The sequence below is a fragment of the Plecotus auritus genome (genome assembly GCF_963455305.1).
Source record: "Plecotus auritus genome assembly, chromosome: 9".
NCBI lineage: Eukaryota > Metazoa > Chordata > Mammalia > Chiroptera > Vespertilionidae > Plecotus > Plecotus auritus.
This window is the reverse complement of record NC_137783.1, coordinates 19,039,595-19,064,286: the sequence shown is the minus strand read 5'-3', so window position 1 is coordinate 19,064,286 and position 24,692 is coordinate 19,039,595. Positions and strand designations below refer to the sequence as shown.

General features: G+C 45.6%; 1 protein-coding gene across 3 annotated transcripts in view; it reads right to left on the bottom strand.

Moving 5' to 3' along the window:
• Positions 1–24,692, bottom strand: part of FBXW4 (F-box and WD repeat domain containing 4) — an 86,007-nt gene that overhangs the window by 43,833 nt on the left and 17,482 nt on the right. For all 3 annotated transcript variants that reach the window (XM_080642474.1, XM_080642473.1, XM_080642472.1), the window contains exons 3-5: positions 24,101–24,286; positions 23,512–23,644; positions 14,566–14,660 (exon numbers count right to left, since the gene is read on the bottom strand). In XM_080642474.1, coding sequence (XP_080498600.1) covers positions 14,566–14,660; positions 23,512–23,644; positions 24,101–24,286 — 414 coding nt within the window. The remainder of the gene's footprint in view (positions 1–14,565; positions 14,661–23,511; positions 23,645–24,100; positions 24,287–24,692) is intronic.

Here is a 24,692-nt window from a genome sequence, read left to right as displayed (position 1 = left end):
AACACCGTTTAAAATAAAAAAGTAAATATAGGTCCATATTTAATTTAATAATTGTAAAAAATAAATAAAGGAAGAATTTTGTATACAGATGCCTGATACTATAATAGACATTTAAATGTAACTTATGTTTTTTTCTAATTATAAAAATAGGTTCAATATAAAATATTTAAATACAAACAAGTAAAAATAAAATAAATGTCAGCACAAACCCACCACATGGGCTAGTGAAGTAACTATCATACTGTTTTGTGACCCTTTTTCATTTAACAATATGTTATGACATCTTTTGGGATCAATGACTATATATCTAGATTCTCCTTTTAATGAATATGTAGTATTCTATTGAATGAATGTTCCATAAAATATTTAACCAGACCCCTATTAATGTATATATATATGTGTTGTTAATATAAGTCTTAATACATACATCTTGCATACTGGTCTGGTTATTGCCTAGGATACATTCCTAGAAATGGAATGTATGTGTTAAAAGGTTTTCACTTTTTTATTTTGATTCTCATTGCCAAACTAATATAATTTTATAACCCTAACTTTTCCTCTCCTTCTTCCTGGCCACAGACCTCTAACAAGTTGAAGAATCCTCTGAACAATTTATCTTTTTGTATTAATTTTTTAAATATATTTTTTATTGATTTCAAAGAGGAAGGGAGAAGGAGAGAAAGATAGAGACATCAATGATGAGAATCATTGATTGGCTGCCTCCTGCACGCCCCCTAACAGGGATGGAGCCCAAAACCTGGGCATGTGCCCTGACCTGGAATCAAACCGTGACCTCCTAGTTCATAAGTTGACACTCAACCATTGAGCCACACCAGCCGGGCTAATTTTTTGTTTTGATTCTTAACCACACAGCTCGCCTTGGATACTAGTGAGATTCAAACTGGTCAGGAAGGTAGAGTGCTTCAAACACATTAACCCGTGTGTCCCTCTTTGCTAAATGTTACAAATCTCACCCTCATGCCCAGCTGATCCTCCAGCTGATCCTCCTCTTGGATCATTTACAGTAGGACTCCTCCAATCACTCACTTGGTCTCCTCCCATTCAGGCCCAGGAGGAAGAGGCAGAGGTGTGGCCAGGACAGATAATGCTATAGCTACAACAAGGCAGAAAATAACTGCAGAAAGAGAAACATCTTGTAAGAGTAAAATCCTCAGGAGAAAGAGAGACAGTGGGTCATGTGCTCTAAGCCATACCCTCTCTGTAGCCCCTGCAGGCCATGGTGCAGTAAGTTCAGAGTGAGGAGCATATGCTAAGTGATGGCTGATTACATCTGGACAACATCCTATAGGGAGACTGTGCTCCTGAAATGCCAGCGTTTTGACGAAGCACCACAGGACTGACCCAGGGCAAGACTCGAGATAATCTCTCTTTCAAAAGTCCCCAATCAATGGTGGCCACAGGCAGAAAGGGGTTCATTTCAGTTTAGCCCACACATCTCAGCCTCTCCTTCCCTATCTATTGAGCCAGTGCATGTCACATGTGCAACAGAGCCACACATAAAGGAGGAGATGCAGCCCCCACAGCTACACAGGGCCTCTACTACTGAGGCACATTTATACTTGAAAAGCTCTTCCTTCTATTCTAGCCTTTGTGTCTTCCTGTCTACTTTGCTTCAGTTCCTAGAAAGAAGCTGATCTGAAGCTTCTCAACTGACCACTTACTATGCCAACACAATGAAAGTGGTGGCCATCCCCTACCTATCCCCACCTCCAGCACCACCAAGCAACACAGACTTAAGTGTCTCCAGTCTGGAAGCAGAAAGCCACACCTCTCTAGATGGGGCAGATGAAGGATGGGAAATAGAGAAAGGAAAAAGGCCTGCTGACCCCACATTCTGCTTCATCAAGCCTAACCACAGTGTTAAGAGGATCAGAGAAAGCATAAGTGAAGAGCCTTGGTTTTAATGTCTTCTATAAAAGCAGGTAAGCTCTGCCTCAAGATGCATGCTCCTCAGAATGCACACAGGACGGAACCAAGATAGCGACATAGGTAAACACCTAAACTGCTGCCTCGCACAACAATTTCAAAACTACAACTAAAAGACAAAATGTCTATCACCCAGAACCACGGGAAAGCTGGCTGAGTGGAAGCTCTACAACTAGAAGGAAAGAAAAAAGAGCATTGAGACATGCACAAGTGCTGAAAAGCTGAGGTATGGAGGCGCGCGAATCGGGCTGGCAGCAGGCAACTGGGTGCGCTGCTTTTTTCAACCCAAAGGGAGACAAGCTCCCGATTACTCTGAACTCCAGTTTCTGGGGAGACGCTGGGGACCCAAACTCCTACGGGGAGAAGCTGAACTGTCTGCCATCAGGTCGGAAAGTGAGGGTGGCTTTCTTGCAGAGGTGCGCGCAGCAATCACTGTTTACTGCGCTGGGGCATGGGGGGAGGGGACTTGGAAACACTGAGACACAGAGACAGGTGACTGGCAGTCATCGCTGTTTGCCATGCCCTAGCCTAGTGACTCCCTGAGACCCCGCCCCGCATAATCTACAAACCCACCCAAGCTCCATGCAGCGGCTTTTGCATATAAATGGTCTGCCCAACTGCAGCTTAACCTAACAAATTGCAGCTCTGGTCAGACAGCTCCAAAACCTCCAAACCCCAAGCAAAGAGGAGAAAACTGTAGTTCTCACTGTAGCTCCTGCTGGGTGGCCTCAGACAGTAGCTGACCTGCACCCCATTGGAGATCCAGAAGCCAGTGTATCTAGTGGTCAGTGTGAGACGACACCAGATTTCAACTACTCACATCCATAAGTGACACATTCAAGAGGCAGACTCAGTGAGCACCAAAGCCCCACTGAAGCAAGTCCTGCCCATAAACGTGTCTCCAGCACAGCAGTTCTTCCATTATAGACACAGCGGGTCCTCACAGCCAATTGGCCTGGAGGTCAATTCCTCCCAGTGTACCAACAGCAATCAAGGCTTAACTACACCAAGACTTTGCACTCAGCCCACAAAGGGGTGCACCAAGAGCATCCACCTCAGGTGATTGGGGAGGCTGAGCTACTGGCCCCTATAAGGCACCTACCACACAAAGCCACTCCATCAACACAGGGAAGCAGCAATATGCGGAGACTAAAAAACATGTCACGAATGAAAGAAATGGAGGAAAGCAAACTACTGGACAACACAGAGTTCAGAACCACATTTATAAGGTTACTCAAGAATCTTCTAAAACCCGCTGAGGAACTTAGTGAGACCTTTAAGGATCTTAATGAGAATGCCAAAAAAATGGAAAAGGACCAGTCAGAAATTAAGCATACACTGTCTAAAACAGGGGCGGGCAAACTTTTTGACTTGAGGGCCACAATGGGTTCTTAAACTGGACCGGAGGGCCAGAACAAAAGCATGGATGGAGTGTTTGCGTGAACTAATATAAATTCAGAGTAAAGGAGTGGAGGGGAGAGCAAGAGAACCCTCCGCTCTTTTGGCTCCGCGGGCCGGATAGAACAGCCGAACGGGCCGGATCCGGCCCGCGGGCCGTAGTTTGCCCACGGCTGGTCTAAAATAAAGAATATACAGAAACTCAACTTTAGATCAACGTACCCCAAGAATCAAACCAAAGATCTGAAATATGAGGAAACAAAAAACACCCAACCAGAAAAACAAAAAGAAAAAAGAATCCAAAAATATGAAGATAGTGTAAGGAGTCTCTGGGACAACTTTAAGCTTACCAACATCCGAATTTTTGGGGTGCCAGAAGAAGAGAGAGAGCAAAATATTGAACACCTATTAGAAGAAATAATGACAGAAAACTTTCCCTACCTGGTGAAAGAAATAGACTTACAAGTTCAGGAAGCGCACAGAACCCCATACAAGAGGAATCCAAAGAGGACCACACCAAGACACATCATAATTAAAATGCCAAGAGCAAAACACAAAGAGACAATATTAAAAGCAGCAAGAGAAAAACAGTTAATTACCTACAAGGGAGCACCCATATGATTGCCAGCTGATTTCTCAACAGAAACTATGCAGGCCAGACGGGAGTGGCAAGAAATTTTCAATGTGATGAATAGCAAGAACCTACAACCAAGATTACCCTACCCAGCAAAGCTATCATTCAGAATTGAAGGTCAGATAAAGAGCTTCACAGACAAGAAAAAGCTAAAGGAGTTCATCACCACCAAACCAGGATTATATGAAATGCTGAAGGGTATTCTTTAAGAAGAGGAAGAAGAAGAAAAAGATAAAGATAAAAATTATGAACAACAAAATGACAACAAATACATACCTACCAACAAGTGAATCTAAAAATCAAGTGAATAAAAAATCTGATGAACAGAATGGACTGATGAATATAATAGAATCAGGGACATAGAAAGGGAGTGGACTGACAATTCTCAGGGGGAAGCGGGTGTGAGGGGTGCAGGAAGAGATTGGACAAAAATCTTACACCTATGGATGAAGACAGTGGCAGAAGGTAAGGGCATGGGGTGGGGTGGGGAATCAGGTGGAGGGGAGCTATGACTGGAAAAAAAGAGGAACACCTGTAATAATCTGAACAATAAAGATTTATTTTTTAAAAATAAATAAATAAATAAAAAACTCTCCTGGAAAAAAAAAAAAAAAAAAAAAGAATGTACACAGGACTCCAGCCCCCAGGGCCAGTGTGCACATTTTCTAAAGTGTACCGACCTTAGATGGAGCTGCTACTTCCAGCCTGCTATGAAAATCAAAATACTACACTATGACCACCATGGCCATTGTTTCAAAAGCTGGATTATGACTTTACTGTAAGAAGGAGCAGAGAAGGAGACAGCAGGGCAAGATGAGCAGGGCCAGAGACAAGTCTGAACACAAGAACATGGAAAAAGTGTGTGTGTGTGTGTGTGTGTGTTCACAGAAAAATATGATTTATAATTATTTTAATCTCCTAAAAGGTTCTCTCTCATTACTTGAAATTCCCATTTGCAAATTAAGGCCCTTGGGAAGATTTTGGATGTTATCACATCCCAACTGTCACTCCACCTGCCCCTCCTATACTTTTTTGTTCCCTATCCATGTTTTAAATTTGCATTGCAAACTATGAAAAAGGAAAGCTTCTGCAGAAAGCAATTTCCTGGGCCGGCAGCTCTTGAACTAATATTCACTTTGCAATTACCATGGCTTCTGTATGCACGTACTCCCCTCACTCCTCCCTCCACTCATCCTCCCTTGCCAGCAACTTCTGCCTAAATCAAGCCTGTCTGACAGACCATGTTACAAACTACCCCCTATGAAAATGCCCTGGCCAGTGTGGAGCAAGAACTATTTGGGAAAAGGGGCAAGGATCTTGGGTGGTCAGCTAAATAGGGCACCCCAGAGGCACAGGGGTTTCATCTGTAGCACACAGGCACATAACTCTTACAAAAGATGGCAAATAACACCCCTCCCAAAAGTTCACAATCTGAAACTTCTAGAGTCCTGTTTAAGAAACTGCTAGAGAGGCACAAGGATTACCAGCTGTACAATCCACAAAGCCAGAAATCTTTTAGTACTGGTCTGAAGGAAAAACCAAATACATTTGTTAGCTTGCTGAGGCATAAATACATCCTTTATGGTCACCATACATGGAAACTAGTCAGCACAGCAGAATTCAGAATCAACACAGACCTTTATGATTCATAGCATCTTTACAGTTTTCCATATCAGTGGTGTCAACATATCCTATTATTGGTGGTATACATTGGTGTCTATTCTCCTTGATGATGTGAGGAAAATGTTCCAGCTCTTGGGTTCCAATTTCCTAACCCCTCAAATGGAACTACTATAATAGAGAAACTTACTGAGACTCACTGATATAGGGAAATGGTCATGGGCATCAGGATTCCTGTTCTTGGGTCTTAAGCCCATGACCAAGCAGAGCTATGAATGATTGTCCTGAACTTGGAGAACAAAAGAATTATAGCTGACACTATGGACTGCCATCTGGAGATCCCAGAGACAATAACTCTGATAGATGAAAAGGGGGAAGCACATTTTCAAAAATTGTGGCTTGAAAAGGAAAACAAGAAATTTTAAAACTTGACTCAAAAATAAAATATTGAAATCTGCCCCAAATTGCCTGAGACCCACTGAATTGCAGGAGGATGGGGTGATCTTTCCACCTCTGACATGACCCCCAATACACAAACATACATTAATGCTACTGATCCAGCTACACCCTCATCATTATCTTTTTCACTCAGACCCACCTCAACTCCCAGTCTACTTAGAAGAGTAAGCTCCATGGCTCAAGAAACTAAAAACACAGATATTTCATGAAGATCCCTCTTCTGACTGATCTGAGTGTTACAGCTAACAGGTGGAGAAATCTTCTTAAATATACGAGTATTATCATGACAGGGCCACTGGCACGGATCGGTGCCATAAGTCAGACAGGACTAGGAAGTTTCCGCCCCACCATCAGGTTCCTCTTTAGCCTTGACAGATCAAACTCACGCCGAAGCAGGCAACAGAGATCAGTTCAGTCTCCGAGCCAAAGGTCTTCACAGTGAGGGACCAAAGCTGCCCTGGCTGGGCCTCTGCCGGCCCGTGTCCCAGATTAATCACCACCAGGCAGGGCCTGGACACCAGGCTGCAATCTGAGCCCAGCAGCACCTGCACAAGGGTCACCCTGGCTCCTCCCACACTCCCCTTGGGCAAGACTCCAGGGCATGAGGGTGTCCACCTGTTGACTAGGTTACCTGGAACAGGAGGGCAAGACACTCAGCCATCTTCAGTCCTGCAGATAAGTCAGAAACTGTTTGAGTGGATTAGTGAAAGAATAAGGAAAGATGCAGTGACTCAGGTAGTGAAGTAAAAACTCTGAAAGAAATTCTCAGCCTCTGATCAGAAAGAGAAAAAAGCCCCAGTGCCCCTCTCATTACTGTCTAGAGAGGAAAGCTAGCTCAAGACCAGCAATCAGGTGAACTAAGCCCTCAGAGGTTATGAACTAATGAGATGCTTTGTGAGTGTTTGGTACACATTCTCATCATCTACAGATCAACAGGATGCTGAGGAGGAGGAGAGAGACCACAGCAGGAATATCTTTTCAAAACACCCCCAAATGCGGCCAGATATGCTAGCGCGGAAGGAAGCTTAGAAACAAATTCACTGTGAGGAGTAGGAGAGCTTCCTATGATGCCAAGACCTCGAAAAACAGTTTCCTCAATGTTCGCCTAAGTCAGTATGCTGTTTCAAATACTGTCCACTCAGAGCTGGCAACTATGGTGTGTCCACATGTCTATCGATTCTAGAATGCACTTTTTAGGACCAAAGGATCCTATTATATTATAAATTCTTCTTGGATAGTAATCTCTTTTATATTGTTGCTTCTCTAAGTAGAACAGGAGGAAGTATTCTTGAGCCCCCCCCCCCAAAAAAAAAAGTCAAAAGGAGGAAGATAAGCATAAAAATCTGTATCTTAGAAGGATCTGTCCCAGGGCCTAACCTGTGATATACTAGTAAGGAGAAACCCACTCATGGATGCAGGTTTTCCCACAAGCCTGATGGCCCCAAGGAAAGAAGGGTGGGAGGGGTCAGAGCCAGATTGAAGTGTATGTCCCTTAAAAGAGCAGAGAAAAGCACAGGTCAAATAAGAGGAGAAAGAGCTCGGGCACAGCGCCTTCATTTGTGGAGGAACACCCACATCCTGACTGTTACACCTTGTACCTCCAGAGCTCCATCTCCAGGAATTCCCTTTGAACTCCAGCTGCAACCCGGAGTTAGGATAGAGCAGTGGCTACAATTACACACTTGCTTGGGAAGGGGGGGGGGGGGGGCGGGTTGTGTGCATGTGACAGGCCATGAAAGGTCCCTGCCTATAAAACAGACTAGAAAACAAACCCTTAATTTAAATGTTAATGAAAGTGCTGTGGAGACATCAGAGGCTTCCCGGCTGCTCAGAGAACAGCTACACCAGCCACAGAATTTATAGCTCCCCTTCACCCTCCCACCTCCCTCTCTGCCTCATCACCCACTGAAGTTTAAAGAGTAAAGAGAAAAAAACAACAACTAATTTTAACATTAACTCCATGCTTCCACCTTGGGATGTGATTGCTAAATTATCTGTCGGCAGAACAGTGATCAAAGGTGGAAAAACACAGGCACGTTGCACACACAACCCAGAAAAGTCAGCCACAGCTGCGGCAGGAAAATTACCTTCCTCTCTCTTCCCGCATCGGGAAAAGAAATAGCGGTGCAGGCGGGGACTGGAGCCAGAAGGTGCAGGCACCAGGAAGAAAGCGGCTCTGATCCCTCCAATGTGCTCTGTCCCCCACCTGAGAACTTAGCACACAGATTACCCACTGACTGGTCTGTCTTTCCATCACACTATGCTGTCTAGTTCACTGCTGTTTCCCCAGAGTCTAGCACATAGTAATGCTTAAGTATTTGAAGGAAGATAGATTGGGGATGGGCAGCAGGTGAGAGAGAGACAAGAGAGGGGAACCAAAGAATTGAAACACTGAGACAGGATGGAAATGTATCCGTTAGTAGGGACGGGGTCTCCATGCACGGACTCTGTCTCAGGCTTCTGCAGCAGCCTCTGTTTCTATTTGTGGTATTTTATTTAAGTCAGCTCTTGACAACTGAGCCAACCTTGCTGGCCTGGGAAGGAGTCGCTCCCACAAATGGGTTCTGGGCCAGCCAGGACTGGTTGGGTTGCTGGTCTCAGGCCAGCAGCTCAGCACGTGAGCCTCCCCGTGCCCATCCTGCCCTGGACAGTGGCAGAAATCCAATCTTGAGGAAGTGAAACCCACCCCTGTCCCTGTGGCATTCCGTCCTTGCTACTGATGGATACATCCTTAGGAGAGGCTTGGCTTAGCAAAGGCAATGAACTCTAGGGTGGTGGCCACTGCCCTGAGACTCAGAAGGACCAGACTCTGGTTCAACTGTATCCCCACACTGATCCTTTTCCGGTTTTTTTGGTCATTTCAGGTTGGACTAAGAAGCCCACCTAGCGTTACCCAGAGCATCCTTCTTTCTCCAGGTGTCATGCCTCCCCTGCCAGCCATGCCAATCCCTGGCCGCTCCATGGTGCCTTTGTGCCTCTGACTCTCTCATCCGAGGGCACCACATCAGAAAGCTCCCTCCTGTGTGCTCTACAGCCTGGAAAAGGGGAACACTGAGCCACTCCTTGCCTTAGGAAGGTTTCCTTTCCCTAGACAGGCCCCAGAGGAAGCTTCCTCCTTGGCCCAGCCCTGGGAGGGAGAATAGAGAGGTCTTCGAGTTGACCAGGGGCCAAGCCATCAGGCGAACCAGCCACAATGTGAAGCATAACAAAATCAACCACCAGAGTATTTTTCAGGTTATCAAGGTTAGGGATCCTCTTCAAGACCCAGCTCTCCATTGCCAATCAGAAAAAGTAAAACTCAGAGGCACAACCTTTACTTTTGATTTGTCTTCTCCTAAAAGCACTGAGTTATGAAGCCCAGGGCCAAAGGGTTGCTGAACCACTGGGAATCAAAAGAATCCAAACTGAAAGTTGGCTGCTTCTTTTTCCAATCTTTCAAACCTCTCTGTCAGGGAAAACTCCAGATGCAATTACCTTTCTCTAAAGAAAGGTGCATTTCAACAGGCTAGTGAATATGCATCTACCCCACACACGACACACAGTAAACTGTGTAGCCACTGGAACAAACACCCTGCTCTCCCAATAAACCCACCCCCTTACCAAACAGTACACAGTGCCTGCTTTCCTTCCAGACTCTCCCTCACCTCTGGGAAAAATGAAGCAAGAAGGGGCAGCTGCTCCATCAAAACCCCCCAGAGGCCGCAACTCACTTTACGAATTTGAATCGGTACATTTCATGCAGACTTGGACTAATCCCCCAGAAAACAAACAGGCCACCACAGTGAGCAAAGTAACACAAAATTATATTGTATATTTAATAACATAGCTAAGTCAAGTTTCTACACCTATACCACTCATATATTTCCCAAATGACAGAAACAAGAGAGAAGGGATTAAAACCCAAGTGTCCTGGGAAGCCTTCCTGACCACACTCGCGCACGATAGCAAGTGTTGTTCAGGGACGGGGAAAGGATTCTGTTGAGCACCTCCTTTTTCTTGAAAGGTAATAAATATGGCGTCTGGGGGCTCTTCTCTCTTCCCCTCTCAGGCAACCAGGGCAAGTAGGCTTACAGATCTATTTTATCACCAGGGACGCCCATGGCTGGCTTGGAAGGAGTCCTACAAACTAAAGATCTAGGAGCATCCATACTCCTGGACTGGGGCAAGCATTTACAGCTACCTGAGTAAGCCCAGACCTCGATTACACACTGCCTCCCACCATTCCTCCCCATCTCAACTCTGGCCTCCAGCAAGAGAGAATTTTCCCCAGGCCCCACAGAGTCCTTCAAGGGCCACAGCTACTATCCAAGATGCCAGTGGTAAAAGCATGTCTTGTGGTCCTCCCTTCGCCCATAGGACACGGCAACAGGCTAGAGACCTGAACACCAACTGCTGCCTCTTCTGCCCCATCCCACATGTGCCCAATATCAAGTTTCCCTAAGCTTCTATTTCTCCCTCAGCCAGGAATGGCACCCCTTGTACCCCTCAATCAAAGATAGCCTAGTTTTAGGCCCTTATTATCATCTGGCAACTGTTACAGTTACGTAGCCATCTTGTCCCCACCAATGAAAGGACCTTTGGGGAGCTGCCTCACAGCAGGTGCTCAGTCAATACACAGGGAGTAAGGAGGAAAGGGAGTAAGAAAGGAAAAGATGGAAAGTAGAAGGGAATGAAATTAAGTCTTTAATAGTTCTGCATTTCCTAACTCTTGAGTATTTACTAACTTTATTCAGCTGCAAATAATTTTAAATGGCAACAAAACATAGTTCACATTTTGAAAATTCTGCTTTTCCGTGTTACTCATGGACAAGTGCTCAGCATCCACTATGACCTCAGGAGGGTGTATGTCTGAGACCAGCTGGACTGAATGTACTCAGCCCCACAAATACACCCAGACAATGCCCTTACACCCCAGACATGCCTCCAGCCTCTCACTTCTATTCCGTCGCAACCCATTCTTCCTTCACTCATTCACAGCTCCAGGCTGGGCCTCCTCTACAGGAGGAGGGCTTCACCTACAAGTAATGAATCTTAAAAACAGGATTATTGCTATCAAGGCAAGAAGATGGATAAGAGGCTAGAGCAAAAGGTCCTTTTCTGCCACCCTGCTGTGGAGACTACCAGTTTTACTTCTATGTTTTGTGAGTACCTAACACACACTAAGCACATGATTGGTGTTAAATATCATCTCCCATTGCTGTTTATGAATCGAGAACTCAGGGTCATGGAAGGAAGGATAGGTGATATTTGGACACAAGAAAGAATACCTGCTTTCTTCCAGTTGTGAGCACCTCAAAATAAGCCTAGGGGTTGAGATTTCATGTTTCATGCTACAAGTATCTAAGCACACACATAAGGAAAAAAGGCTCAAAAGCCCAGCATCAGATAAATATAATAGCTCTGACATAATATTTTAAATAGAAGAGTTTAATTAAGAAAAGAGATGTGCCAGATCTTCTAACTGTCCAGGTTCCTTGTAACTATGAGGGAGCTATGAGGGAGCAAGAAATTTTCAGGTAAACCAGGAGTAGCTGCCCTAGAGGACAGCTTCTCCCCACCCCACCCCCCATCCATGTTCTTCATGAGGGGTTCAGGAGTCATCACATTAGTGACACCGATGACCACATTCAATAGGGAAAGTGGCAGGGAGGGGAACAGAAGACAGCCATCAAGGGCAGGAACACTATGGGAGGAAAGGGAGAGGAAAGAGAAATTCCTGCTGAATCCCCCCTTCAAGACCGCAAAAGAGCCACGAGAGCCAGCCAAAGCCCCGGGCAAGAGTGGAGCCACGAGAGCAGATAAAGCCACCAAACAAGTGCTATCCCAGAGGAGACTCTGGCTGACCTCATATTATAGTCCTTCCAGCTTTGCAGAGTATTTTCTTACTCATCATTTCAGGTCATCTTCACAATACTCTAGCAAGGTCTATAAAGGAAGTAGTATTTACATTTATTAGATGAGGAAACTGAGGCTCAGAGAAGGGAATGACTTACTTGAAGCTACTCTGTTGGCTGGTAGCAAAGCAGAATTTCAGTCTTCCAGAACGACCCTGAGGCTGGGAGGCAGAGGCTCCCAGATTGGGACAAATGGGTGAGTTTATTGTAAGGTTCCAATTCATGGACACAGAGAAAAGAAATTGATCTAACAATAAGATGAAAAGGCCCCTGCCCCAGCATATTTTCAGGTAAAAGAAAAAGGAACAGAGATAACACCAGCATATGCCCTTATCACTTAGAGTAATCCCAAAAGCAAACTATTTTTAACGAGTCCAAGGTACCATCTGTGAAGTTAGGGAAAAGGGCATCTCAAATAACTGTGGGTCAGGAACTGAACAGCCAGCCAAGAGTGGGTGAAAGATTCATCCAGGGCCAAGAAAGTGCGCTAAGAGGACAAGAAGACTCTAAAGGAGAATGTGAAGAAAACCTAAGACCCAGGTTTTCACCAAAGACGACAAGGACGTAGCAGAGGGTCTGGCATAGAGCTAATAACTAATAAACGTTAGCTGCTAGTAGTAATAGCAGTCATAGAGCAATACTAGCAATAGAAAGCTATGTCCTTCCTCCAAGTTGTAGCCAAAAAACCCCAAACTCAGTTCATGGTAATCTAAACTGCTACTCAATGGTGAAGGCAGACGTCTGTCCTCAACCTTTTTTCTTTTTTAATCCTCACCCGAGGATATTTTTCCATTGATTTTTAGAGAGAGGGGAAGACAGAGAAAAACATCGATGCAAGAGAAACACATCGATTGGTTGCCTCCTGTATGTGCCCTGACTAGGGCCCAGGCTTGGGAGGAGCCTGCAACCAGGTACATGTCCTTGACCAGAATTGAACCCAGGACCCTTAAGTCTGCAGGCTGACGCTCTATCCACTGAGCCAAACCGGCTAGGGCTGTCCTCAACCTTTTATTGGCACCATCTTCAACAGTTGCCGTGCTCTATTCTGTTAACAGGTAGCCTAACAAACTCCAGAAGAGGTAGGCAGAGTAGAGGAATATGTGTGGGGATGCTGGGAGAGCCTGTTTGTGTTCTTTGGCCTAAACCCATATGCAGGAAACACAAGGACCATCTCCAGCCCTGAAGAACGTCCCTCTACCACGGACCCCACCCTAGTCTCCTGAAGCCAGCAGAAGTCCACAGGTAACCACCAAGACAAAGTCACCAGCCCACCTGTCATCCCCCACAGGCTATCTCACCCTCCTTCAGTCCTTACATATATCCAGCCCACAGACCCCAAAGCTTGGCTAACTGGCTTACGAAGGGACAGCATTAGGAAGAAACTGAGGAGGGGACAAAGCTCGATGGCTCCATTTTCCACCCTCCGCTCCCACACACTTAGGCCTCTCCCTGCTGGTCTTTCCTTCCCTCTTTCCTAGGATTGCTAGAATGATTTGTTCTGAACAGCGACAGGTTTATAGGTTAGCCGACACCTCCGCTCTGTGGAATTTTAATTAACTTCTCCCATCGTCAATATGCTAAGGAATGGGGTCTCCATTCTCTGGGGTCAGCAATGTGTTTCAGGTCCTGCTATATCAGCCGTCAAATTGAAGAATTAATGACGTGGCTAATCGGCTCTAATTCTTTAGGAAGAAAAAAATTTGAAAGGGAGTTGTGGAAGGGGGCAGGCAGAGGGATGCAAGCTCCATTGGGTGAAGAGAAAAAGGGAAGGGGGCTAAGCAAAGGGGGGAATTGACTCTCATAAAACAAATGACTGACTCAAACCCAGTGTTGGAGGGTGGCAGCCCTACAGCTTTCCTACTGACCATCTAGATGGGGAGTGAGGGGTAAAGGAAATGGGGAAGACCCTAAGTAAACACTGTGACAGAGCAGGTGCAGGAGAGGGCATCAATGCACCCTGCTGAGGAGGAGAGAGGCTCTACATTAGTCCAAGAGAGCCTAGACAGAAAGCAGAAGTTAGGATGCAAGCTCACTCATTCATAGATAAAGCTAGAAAAATACCAGTCAGGCCAAAGGTAGGATAAAGCCACCATAAAAAATCTGGCACTTCTGCTACAATGATCAATGCATCTACTGCACATACACGTCTTTGGATGAGGACCCAATGGCACACAGGCCCCAAGCCTCTCCTAATGACTAAATGTCTCCAGAAGACATTTCCCAAGGGAAACAAACCACTGATCTGAGTTATGAGAGCAGTTTCGCTGGTGCTGTCACCTCCCAGAGGTGCTGAGAGGCCTCTGCTTTGGTAACAACCTCTTCCAGAAGGGACATGGCTGTACAGCTGGACTCAGTTATATTCTAACATAGTATCTCTTCCTTCACATTGCTGGGCTAGATGCTTAGGAAGTTGGTTCCTAGAAGGTTATCTCAACCCAATGCTTATATGAAGTAACCTTCAGACCTCAAGTCTCTGGAGGATTTCCAAAATCTCCAGGAGAGCAGCGCAAACAAAGCAACCTAGAATATACAGGTAGAGGATTTTCTAGCCCAACTGATCTTGTAAAATAAAAGCATTATTATATGGGACATATCCAAAAATGTCTCCCTTACCTGAGTAATGGGCTGATAGCAATGGACCAGACTCGGTCTTCAGTCTGGATGGTGTGTAAGCACTGCCCAAGCCGGCCTGAGGCCAAAGACCATACCTGAAAACAGGAGAGAAGATGCTCTCGTTGGCATTGCCTGGAATTGGGGTGGGGTGACTGTCCCTGGGCAGGGGTAAGGGGAGTGGGAATGGAGAATCCTTTCTGTCCTGTATACACAGAGCACATGGTATCAGCAGAGGTGCCTCTCTGGCTTCTGGGTAGCCTACCACCCAAACAGACCCTGGCTCCCAGTCCTAACCAACCTCTTTTACTTCCACCCAATACAGCTCTTACTTCACAGCCAATTTTATACCAGGGAATCAGAAGTTCCACATTCCTCAGCTGAGACTTGACCGAGATGAGTGAGTAGATGAGGCTGGCTTCTCTTAGCACCTTCCCCATGTTTGTGGATTTTCCTTTCTCCTATCTCTCACCAAGATTTTACTTTGGGGAGGTAGGAGGAGGGAGAAAGATCAAGGCACAGTATGGGAGAACAGAGATAGAATTAGAGTAGAACTAGAGAAAGGAGTAAAAAGAAAGATGTAAGGGAAGGAAAGAATGGAAGAAGAGAGACTTCAAAGTAGAAAGGTGGTGTGTTGTTTGTTTGTTGATAATGCCCAGGATTCAATGCTATTCATGTCAGCACGGAATTTAGCACCTAGTGTCACCAAAAGTAGCAGAAAAGCTTAACTCTTTTAAGCTTCCATATCTCCTACAGGTTAAAAATATTGCTTGGAGCACATTATCTGGTCCCTATCAGTCAGGAATGTACATTAGCAGCCACTCTGGGCTTAACTCTAATCAACACTCACAGAGCCCTCTCAGCAGTCAGTGCATTTAGAAATCTCCCATTAAGCACAAGGTCCCCCTACCTCACCCTATCCCAGATGACACACACAGGGAAATAAGCCTCTAACTAAACAGAAAGGAAACCTCAAATATACAGAGCTGTCCCCAGACAGCAGCCAAGGAGGGATCCTGAGGCAGCCAGATGGATCAATGACCTCTCAAGGTCCCTGCAGTGCTATAAGGGGAACACAAGAGTCAGTTAGGGCCTTAGATGGAAGAACTTCCAGGAAACATTCCTTGGGTTTAAGGGGTAGGTAATGGAGTGGGGGTGGTCCTGCCTCCTTAGGGTCACATGATATCTCTTCCTTATAAAAGGAGAAAGTGTTTTAGATTTTGTGTGCATGATGGAGGCAAGAGGGTATGACTTAATTTTCTCAAAACAGGGAAAAGAAAATAAAACAAGAAGATCCAGAATGAAAAAGGGCAGAAAATAAAGGTAAACACCACAAATTTCTTGGAGTGCCATGACTTCAGCTTACTCTTCTGGATCTGTAGTCAGGACACTTTGGTAGTAATTAGATGCACTTCTAATGTCCGCTCTTAGATGGCCCAGATTGGAAGAGGGGTTTTCCTTTTCCCTGATGCAAACCCCCCAGAAGGTATGTTTTTGCATGGGTGGTGGGAAGACACAAAGGGCTCTGATTACAAAATCTATGGGAACAACAGCCTAGGCCTGAATTCACTAGTGCCCTCCAGGGAACAGGCTGGTGGTGGATTCCTAGATTGTGCAAACCACAGAACAAGGTTCCTAGTCTCTAGAAGTTACTTGGGAAGTATGCTGCCAATTCTGAGCATCATCTTGGGAACGTGGCCCTCCTGATCAGCCCCAGCAACACACCATCCACCAGAAACGTGAGTATGCTGATCACATATTCATCCTCAGTGGCCAAATCCAAAAGAGACCCATCCCCTGGAGAAGACAGAACTCAGTGGGAATAGACCTTGATGCAGTCCTTTTAAAAAGCAGTTAGCTGTATATATCAAGACACTTAAAATGACCAAAGCCTTTGGCTCGGTAATTCTATTGCTGAGACCCTATCTTAAAAAATAATCCCAAAATGAAGAAAAACCTAAATGATAAAACTATTCCCTGCAGCATGAGGTAGCAGAAAGCATATACATGGGCTTTGGAATCAGACAAATCTGGGTTGAACCCTAGTTGTTACTTATTATCTCCTATCTTACAGATGTTTCATAACTTCTTAGCCCCAGTTCCCTCATGTGTAAAATAGAAATAATACCTATCTTTCAGGGTTGCAGTGTGGAAATGGGAAGATATGTATAAATTATCCTGCACAGTAGCACAGTATTTGGTAGGCATTAGGCATCAATAACGGTGACTCTTAATACTATACAAAAATAACTAGATACAAATATCCACTAGGAAAAACAGTGACTAAATTATGGTAAATCCATTGTGAAGCCATTAAAGATGACACAAATAATCCTATCTAATAAAAGAGTAATATGCAAATTGACCGTCACTCCAACACAAGATGGCTATCCCCATGTGGTCAAAGATGGCTGCCCCCATGTGGACACAAGATGGCCACCACAAGATGGCCAGCAGGGGAGGGCAGTTGGGGGGGACCAGGCCTGCAGGGGAGGGCAGTTAGGGACAAACAGGCTGGCAGGGGAGCAGTTAGGCATCAATCAGGCTAGCAGGGGAGTGGTTAGGGGGTGATCAGGCTGGCAGGCAGAAGTGGTTAGGCCCTACCAGGATCAGGCTTTAAATGGGCAGTTGGACATCCCTCCAGGGGTCCCAGATTAGAAAGGGTGCAGGCTGAGCTAAGGGACACCCCCCCGTGCACGAATTTTGTGCACCGGGCCTCTAGTTTATAATAATGGAAAACCTTATAAAATAAACTAGATATAGCAGTGTACATTGGGTATCTAAAATATATCTATATATATAAAAAGCCAGCACCCAGAACGCCATAATGACAGGAATGACTGGTTGCTAAGATACCCACTGTGACCAGCAAACTGGCCAACCTCCCGCAGCCCCTCCCCCTGGCGACCCCGCCCCTGACCGCCCCCCCCACCCCAATAGAGGGCGGGGCAGGCCCACCACCCACAGCCCCTCCCCACGGCCAGCCCCACCCCCGATCAGCCCCCACCACCCCAATTGGCCCACAGCCCCTTCCCCCAGCCAGCTCTACCCCCCTATCAGCCCCACTCACACCAATCAGGGGTGGGGCTAGCTGGCCAACCTCCCACGGCCCCTCCCCCAGCTGCTGACACAAAACCAGCCCCCCCCATTCGGGGGTGGGGCCAGCCGGCCCACTGCCCACAGCCCCTCCCCATGGCCAGACCCACCTCCAATAGGCCCCCCAACCTAATCAGGGGTGGGGCCTGCCAGCCAATCACCTGAAGCCCCTTCCCCCAGCTGGCTCGGCCCAGATCGGGTCCGATCGGGGCGGGCCAGCCAGCCAACCTCCTGCCATCTCCTCCTCCCAACAGGCCTGGCCCCGATCCACCCTGATTGGGGTCGGGCCAGCCGGATCCCACCATGCATGAATTTGTGCACTGGGCATCTAGTTATAAGAATAATTATGTAGCAGAAAATTACCCTAAAAGATAAAATGAAAAAATAAATAAATATACTGTGCTTAGTATAGTGCCTGATTACATTCTGTATTGTTACAAATCAAACAAGCAAACGTATGCATTGAAAAATTACTAAGAGAAAAAAAAGAAGTTCAAATGTTCCCTCTTCATAAAGTCTCCCCTCCTAATCCAGCTGTGATCCCTCCACCCTCTGAACTTTCTGACCCTTTCCCTAGAGCCTTACACTTCAGTCTTTAGCCACTTCCTAGTGCACACATATCTCAATTCCCCTTGAGGAGAGAGATTATATCTTCCTCCCCTTTGAAGAGCCCTGATGCCTTGTATAGACATATATCAGAATGAATGAAATAGAGAAAAAGGAAGGAATGAAGGGATGGTCAGTACCGGCCCAGGCCCACCAAGAACATAAGCTACCATCCTGTCACATCTGAAGATGAGACCAGCCCCACTAAAGCCCAGAGAAGCAAGCCAAGCTAAGTTACAGTAAGTTAGAAACTAGAGTTGGGAGGGGAAGGAAGAGGACTTTCTGGGCAGTTCCTTACTCAGCAGTCTTCCAAAGAAAATCTTTTTGTTTCCTTCACCCCAATAAAACAATCCTCTATCCTAAGACACAGTACATATTTAGGGAACTCCCTCAAAACAGGCTATAGATGTTTACAGGCAAACATGATAGTTCTTACGTAGGTTTGGGTGTATCAGAAGTCTGAAGAAGCAGCTGTAGAATTGCAAGTGCCACCAAAAGAAAATGGAGGAGAGAAACCAAGATGGCAGCATAGGTAAACACCTAAACTGCTGCCTCACACAACAATATCAAAACTACAACTAAAAGACAAAACGGACACCACCCAGAACCACAGGAAAGCTGGCTGAGTGGAAATTCTACAACTAGAAGAAAAGAGGAAAGCACAATGAGAATCAGAGGAGCTGCAGAAGGCAGAGGTACGGAGATGCACGAGTGCACGGAGAGGACGGGTGGCTGAGTGCATGGGCGGCTGAGTGCGCAGCTGGCTTTCTAAAGTGGGAGGGAGACGGAAGCTCCCGACTGGCTGAACTCCAGTTCCGGGCGAGTTTCTGGGAACTCAGATTCATTCGGGGAGAATCTGGACTGTCAGGAAAACAGAAAGCACACTGAGACTCAGGGGAGCTGCAGAGGCAGAGGTCCGGAGGCACGCGCACGCAGAGAGGACTGACTGCTGAGTGCACAGGTGGCTGAGTGTGCGGCTGGCTTTCTAAAGTGGGAGGGAGACAGAAGCTCCCGACTGCGCTGAACTCCAGTTCCGGGCAAGTTTCTGGGAACCCAGACTCATTCGGGGAGAAACTGGACTGTCTGGCAGCGCGCGAAACTCGAGGGCGGCTTTCTCTTAGAGGTCCTTACAGAGATTACCGAGGGACACTGAGACCCAGGGGCCTCATAGGGCAGGGCTGACGGGAAGCCAAGGCTGTCTGCTCTGCCCTGAGACTCCACCCCAGCCAAGCTGAGCACAGAGGCTTTTGCAATTTTGCAAGTCTTGTCTCATAAGGTGTCTCCAGCACAGAAGTTCTCCCGGCGTAGACACAGCTGATCCTCACAGCCAATTGGCCTGGAGGTCAATTCCTCCCAGTGATACCAACAACAATCAAGACTTAACTACAACAAGGCGGTACACACAGTCCACAAAGGGGTGCACTAAAAGTGTCCACCTCAGGTAACTGGGGAGGCTGAGCCACTGTGCCCTAGAGGACACCTACCACACAAAGCTACTCTACCAACTCAGGGAAGCAGCGAAAATGTGGAGACAAAGAAACAGATCACAAATGAAAAAAATGGAGGAAAGCAAACGACTGGATATAGAGTTCAAAACCACGGTTATAAGGTTTTTCGAGAATTTCCTAGAAAAAGCCGATAAATTTAGCGAGACCCTTGAGGATATGAAAAAGGACCAACTAGAAATTAAACATACACTGACTGAAATAAAAAATATTATACAGAGACCTAACAGCAGACTAGAGGACAGCAAGAATCAAGTCAAAGATTTGAAATACAAAGAAGCAAAAAACACTCAACCAGAAAAGCAAAAAGAAAAAAGAATCCAAAAATATGAAGATAGTGTAAGAAGTCTCTGGGACAACCTCAAGCGTACCAACATCCAAATTATGGGGGTGCCAGAAGAAGAGAGATAGCAAGATGCTGAAAACCTATTTGAAGAAATAATGACAGAAAACTTCCCCCACCTGGTGAAAGAAATAGACTTACAAGTCCAGGAAGCGCACAGAACCCCAAACAAAAGGAATCCAAACAGGACCACACCAAGACACATCATAATTAAAATGCCAAGAGCAAAAGACAAAAAGAGAATATTAAAAGCAGCAAGAGAAAAACAGTTAATTACCTACAAGGGAGCACCCATACGATTGTCAGCTGATTTCTCAACAGAAACTATGCAGGCCAGACAAGAGTGGCAAGAAATATTCAAAGTGATGAATAGCAAGAACCTACAACCAAGATTACTCTACCCAGCAAAGCTATCATTCAGAATTGAAGGTCAGATAAAGAGCTTCACAGATAAGAAAAAGCTAAAGGAGCCCTGACCGGTTTGGCTCAGTGGATAGAGCGTCAGCCTGCGGACTCAAGGGTCCCAGGTTCGATTCCAGTCAAGGGCATGTACCTTGGTTGCGGGCACATCCCCAGTAGGAGGTGTGCAGGAGGCAGCTGATCGATGTTTCTCTCTCATCAATGTCTCTAACTCTCTTTCTCTCTCCCTTCCTCTCTGTAAAGAAAATCAATAAAATATATATTTAAAAAAAAAAAAGAAAGAAAAAGCTAAAGGAGTTAATCAACACCAAACCAGTATTATATGAAATGCTGAAAGGTATTCTTTAAGAAGAGGAAGAAGAAGAAAAAGGTAAAGATAAAAATTATGAACAACAAATACATATCTATCAACAAGTGAATCTAAAAATCAAGTGAATTAAAAATCTGATGAATTGCCGGAGCCGGTTTGGCTCAGTGGATAGAGCGTCGGCCTGCGGACTGGAAGGTCCCGGGTTCGATTCCGGTCAAGGGCACGTACCTTGGTTGCGGGCACATCCCCAGTGGGGGGTGTGCAGGAGGCAGCTGATCGATGTTTCTCTCTCGTCGATGTTTCTAACTCTCTATCCCTCTCCTTTCCTCTCTGTAAAAAATCAATAAAATATATTAAAAAAAAAATCTGATGAATAGAATAAACTGGTGAATATAATAGAATCGGGGGCATAGAAAGGGAGTGGACAATTCTCAGGGGGAAAGGGGAGTGGGGGGTGCGGGTAGAGACTGGTCAAAAATCGTACACCTATGGATGAGGACAGTGGGGGCGGGTGGTAAGGGCAGAGGGTGGGGTGGGAACCGGGTGGAGGGGAGCTATGGGGGGAAAAAAGAGGAACAATTGTAATAATCTGAACAATAAAGATTAAATTTTAAAAAAAGATAATGGAGAGTCAGTTATAAAAGAATAACTGTGGGTAATATCTAAATGGATCAGGAAGCCCAGCCGGTGTGGTTCAGTAGCTGAGTGTTGACCTATGAAACAGGTCATGGTTTGATTCCAGGTCAGGGCACATGCCCAGGTTGAAGGGGTGTTCAGGAGTTAGCTGATCAATGATTCGCTCTCATCTCTGATGTTTCTCTCTCTCTCTCCCTCTCCTTTCCTATCTGAAATCAATAAAAATATTTTTTAAATAATAAAAGAAAGAAAGAAATGGGCCAGGAAGATGAAGGTGGTGAAATGCAAAGACAGTATCAGAAAGCAAGAAACAGAAGCAGCACCCAGAAAGCCAGAAAAGATGAGCTAGCCTGGAGGTCATTGGGGAACCCCAAAGAGCTAACTAGCTTTCTGAAGTTGAAGAACCAGGAGGGAGAATTCTGTCACTGACCTAAAATAATTTCTCAAAAGAAAGAGGATATACTGCAGTGACAATTTTAGAATTCAATATTACCTATTTCAATATTTTTTAAAAAACTAAGTCACTAAATAGGGCTGAGCTGGTACTTAAAAGATGAAACTAACCCAATATCCCAGATAAAATTGCTATAATTTTTTTACAGTATGCAATCCTCAAATTGCTGTGGTCATAAAGCCTAGTTTTATACTGCTCAGGATATCAGAACAAATAGGATAGAAAAGGTGTCACTGAAAAAGAAGAGCCAGGGGACGCTTAAAGCTATGACAAGAAGATACAACAATGAGATGGGATGATCTAGGTCACAGGTACCACAAAAGGTTTTCATGCAAACTGACTTCTGAGCAGTATAGCAACTTAAGGCCAGTCTCTTTTCAAGGAATGGTACAAACACAGTGACCAATCAGAAATCTGAAGTATAGAGTAGAGGAGTGGGAAGCAGGTAATAGGAAATTCAGTTTCCATGTTGGTTCACAAAATTTTCTAGATTTTTCAGGCTCCCTGTGCTGATGCACATGTCTCTGACAGAATACAAAGTGTGAGGAAGAAAACAGCAAAGGAAGGAGAAACTTCCACAAATAGAAAAGAACATATTTAGCTCTTTTTATATAAATTACTGACATTTTTCCATGAAGGAGTAGTCACCAGAGGACACTCAGAGTCAGAAAAGTTAGTGAGTAAAGACTGAAACTTCCCTCTCCTGAGTCCTCTCCCTTTATGTCTTAGAGGCCTATTTGCTGACACGGACAAGCATTTTGCTCCTGTTAGCACTACGAAGTCTCCAGATGCTGGGAAACAGACAAGCAAGATACTATCAGGCCTCCTGCACCATCAACTGAACTGTCAGCAAAGTTCCCACGGCAGCCCCAAAGGACCAGGCATGTGTGGGCCCTGCCTAGGCTGCTGAATACAGAAATGCAGAAAGTTCTCTATCTCATGGGTGGGAGCCTATTTGACCCAAATGTGGATGAGCTGAGTTCACAAAGCAGAGGGCACACTACTTATCAGTCTCATTCTGTTGGGACTTGGCAGATGTCTGACTGTAGACCAGGTAATTTGGCAATGACGCAACAAATAACACCCTTCTCTTGTCATCTTTCTGCTGCTTACTGACCTCATCACTCTCCAGAGGAGCAGCGAAAACACATTTTAATTATCAGCCTGATTGCTTATAAACAAGGTGGTGAAAAATTAACCTCCCAAAACAGAGAGCAAGTAAAAAGAGTGAGATTTTTAAATAAAATATTGGGGTCAGAACTTAACCCACAAACTTGAGGAAACTCAGCTCAGGGAGGAAAAGCTGGCCAGGCCCTCTGTTTTTGAGTTCACGCCACATTTCAAGTGAGTGGCAAGCTTCCCAGCCACTGTCCACTCTTTTCCCAGGCCAGCTGGCAAAGATACAACCTGGCATGGCAAGCTGCATGCCAGAGGCACATAAGTGAGTCCTTTATTGTGTTGTTTCCCCCGCCCCCACCCAATGCTCTCAGCCAATCCTGAGACTCAGGCCCTATCCACCCTCTCCCACCCACTCCCTATAGACAGAGGGAATAACAGTATAAGGGAGTGACCATCTCACCTTGGCCGTTCTGTCCCTGGAGCCACTCACAATGATGCCCCCTTTGCAATCCACACAGTTCACCTCCTGCTCATGAGCTGAGTACTTGACGGTGAAGGTGCTATGAATCTTATGAACACCAATCTTTCCATCTCTAGGAGAGAAAGAAGGAGCCCACCCCAACAGCCAATTATTCCCTCTGTAAGAAGAGAACAAGTCTACAGAAACAGCCCAATGCTCCAATGACATCCAAATTTGCTAAGCTTTAGGCAATTCAGTCCAATAAGGTCACTCTGAGCTTCCAGATACCTTTACTTTTTCAGTACACTTGGGGCTGAACAGAGCTGAGAGACAAAACAAATTTCCCCCTTGAGACTATCAAGACCAGCTTCACTTTTCATTAAAGGCTCTTCCTGTTTTCCTTCCCCAGCTAACCCTATTAAGGGCCTTTGGTAAATCTCTGTGCTTTGAATGGGGGGGGGGGGGGGGACCCACTACTCCTTCTAGTCTCTCTCCTCATCCCTTTGGAGCTGAGTCAGAAAAGTCAGAAACAGGCAGATGGTCCCTGAAAAATCCTAAGAGGCTGGAAGGAGAAACCTGTAGCACTTACCCGCCTGCACTGATAATATGTGAGTTGGCCAACACAAAGTGGCAAACGTCCTCATCATGCCCAGCAAAGACTCCCAGGGGCCGACGGTTCAAGCTGGCACCATCTGGGCGGAACTGATAGGCCAGGATGAAATTAGCCTGGGATATGTACAGAGAATCACCCTCTAGCTGCATCCAGGGCATCTGACTAGAGAGATGAAAAAACAAAATTTAAGGATCATCAAGATACAGAATGAAAACCTAACTCCAAGCTTTGGAGAGGCTGACTGATCCCCAACTTAGCAAGGATGACCTGCAAGGCTAAGTCTATCCTTTGCTCTCCCCTTCTTCAAAATGACCTTAGGGTACCCTCAGAAAACTAGAGTGACTGAATTTTGTGTTGACCTAATCATCTTCAGACTATCTAAGAGAGTGAGAATTAAAAGACCAATTAAATATCACTTTTAGTTGGAGAATACTTACAACTTAAATTACTGGGTAGGCAGAGCCTAGAAAATGCAATGACTGAGGGGTGGGAGGGACAAAAAGAAGCCTTCCACGCTGATGCAGTAAATTTTTTCATTCTGTATCCTCACTGATTTGCTAAGTTTCAA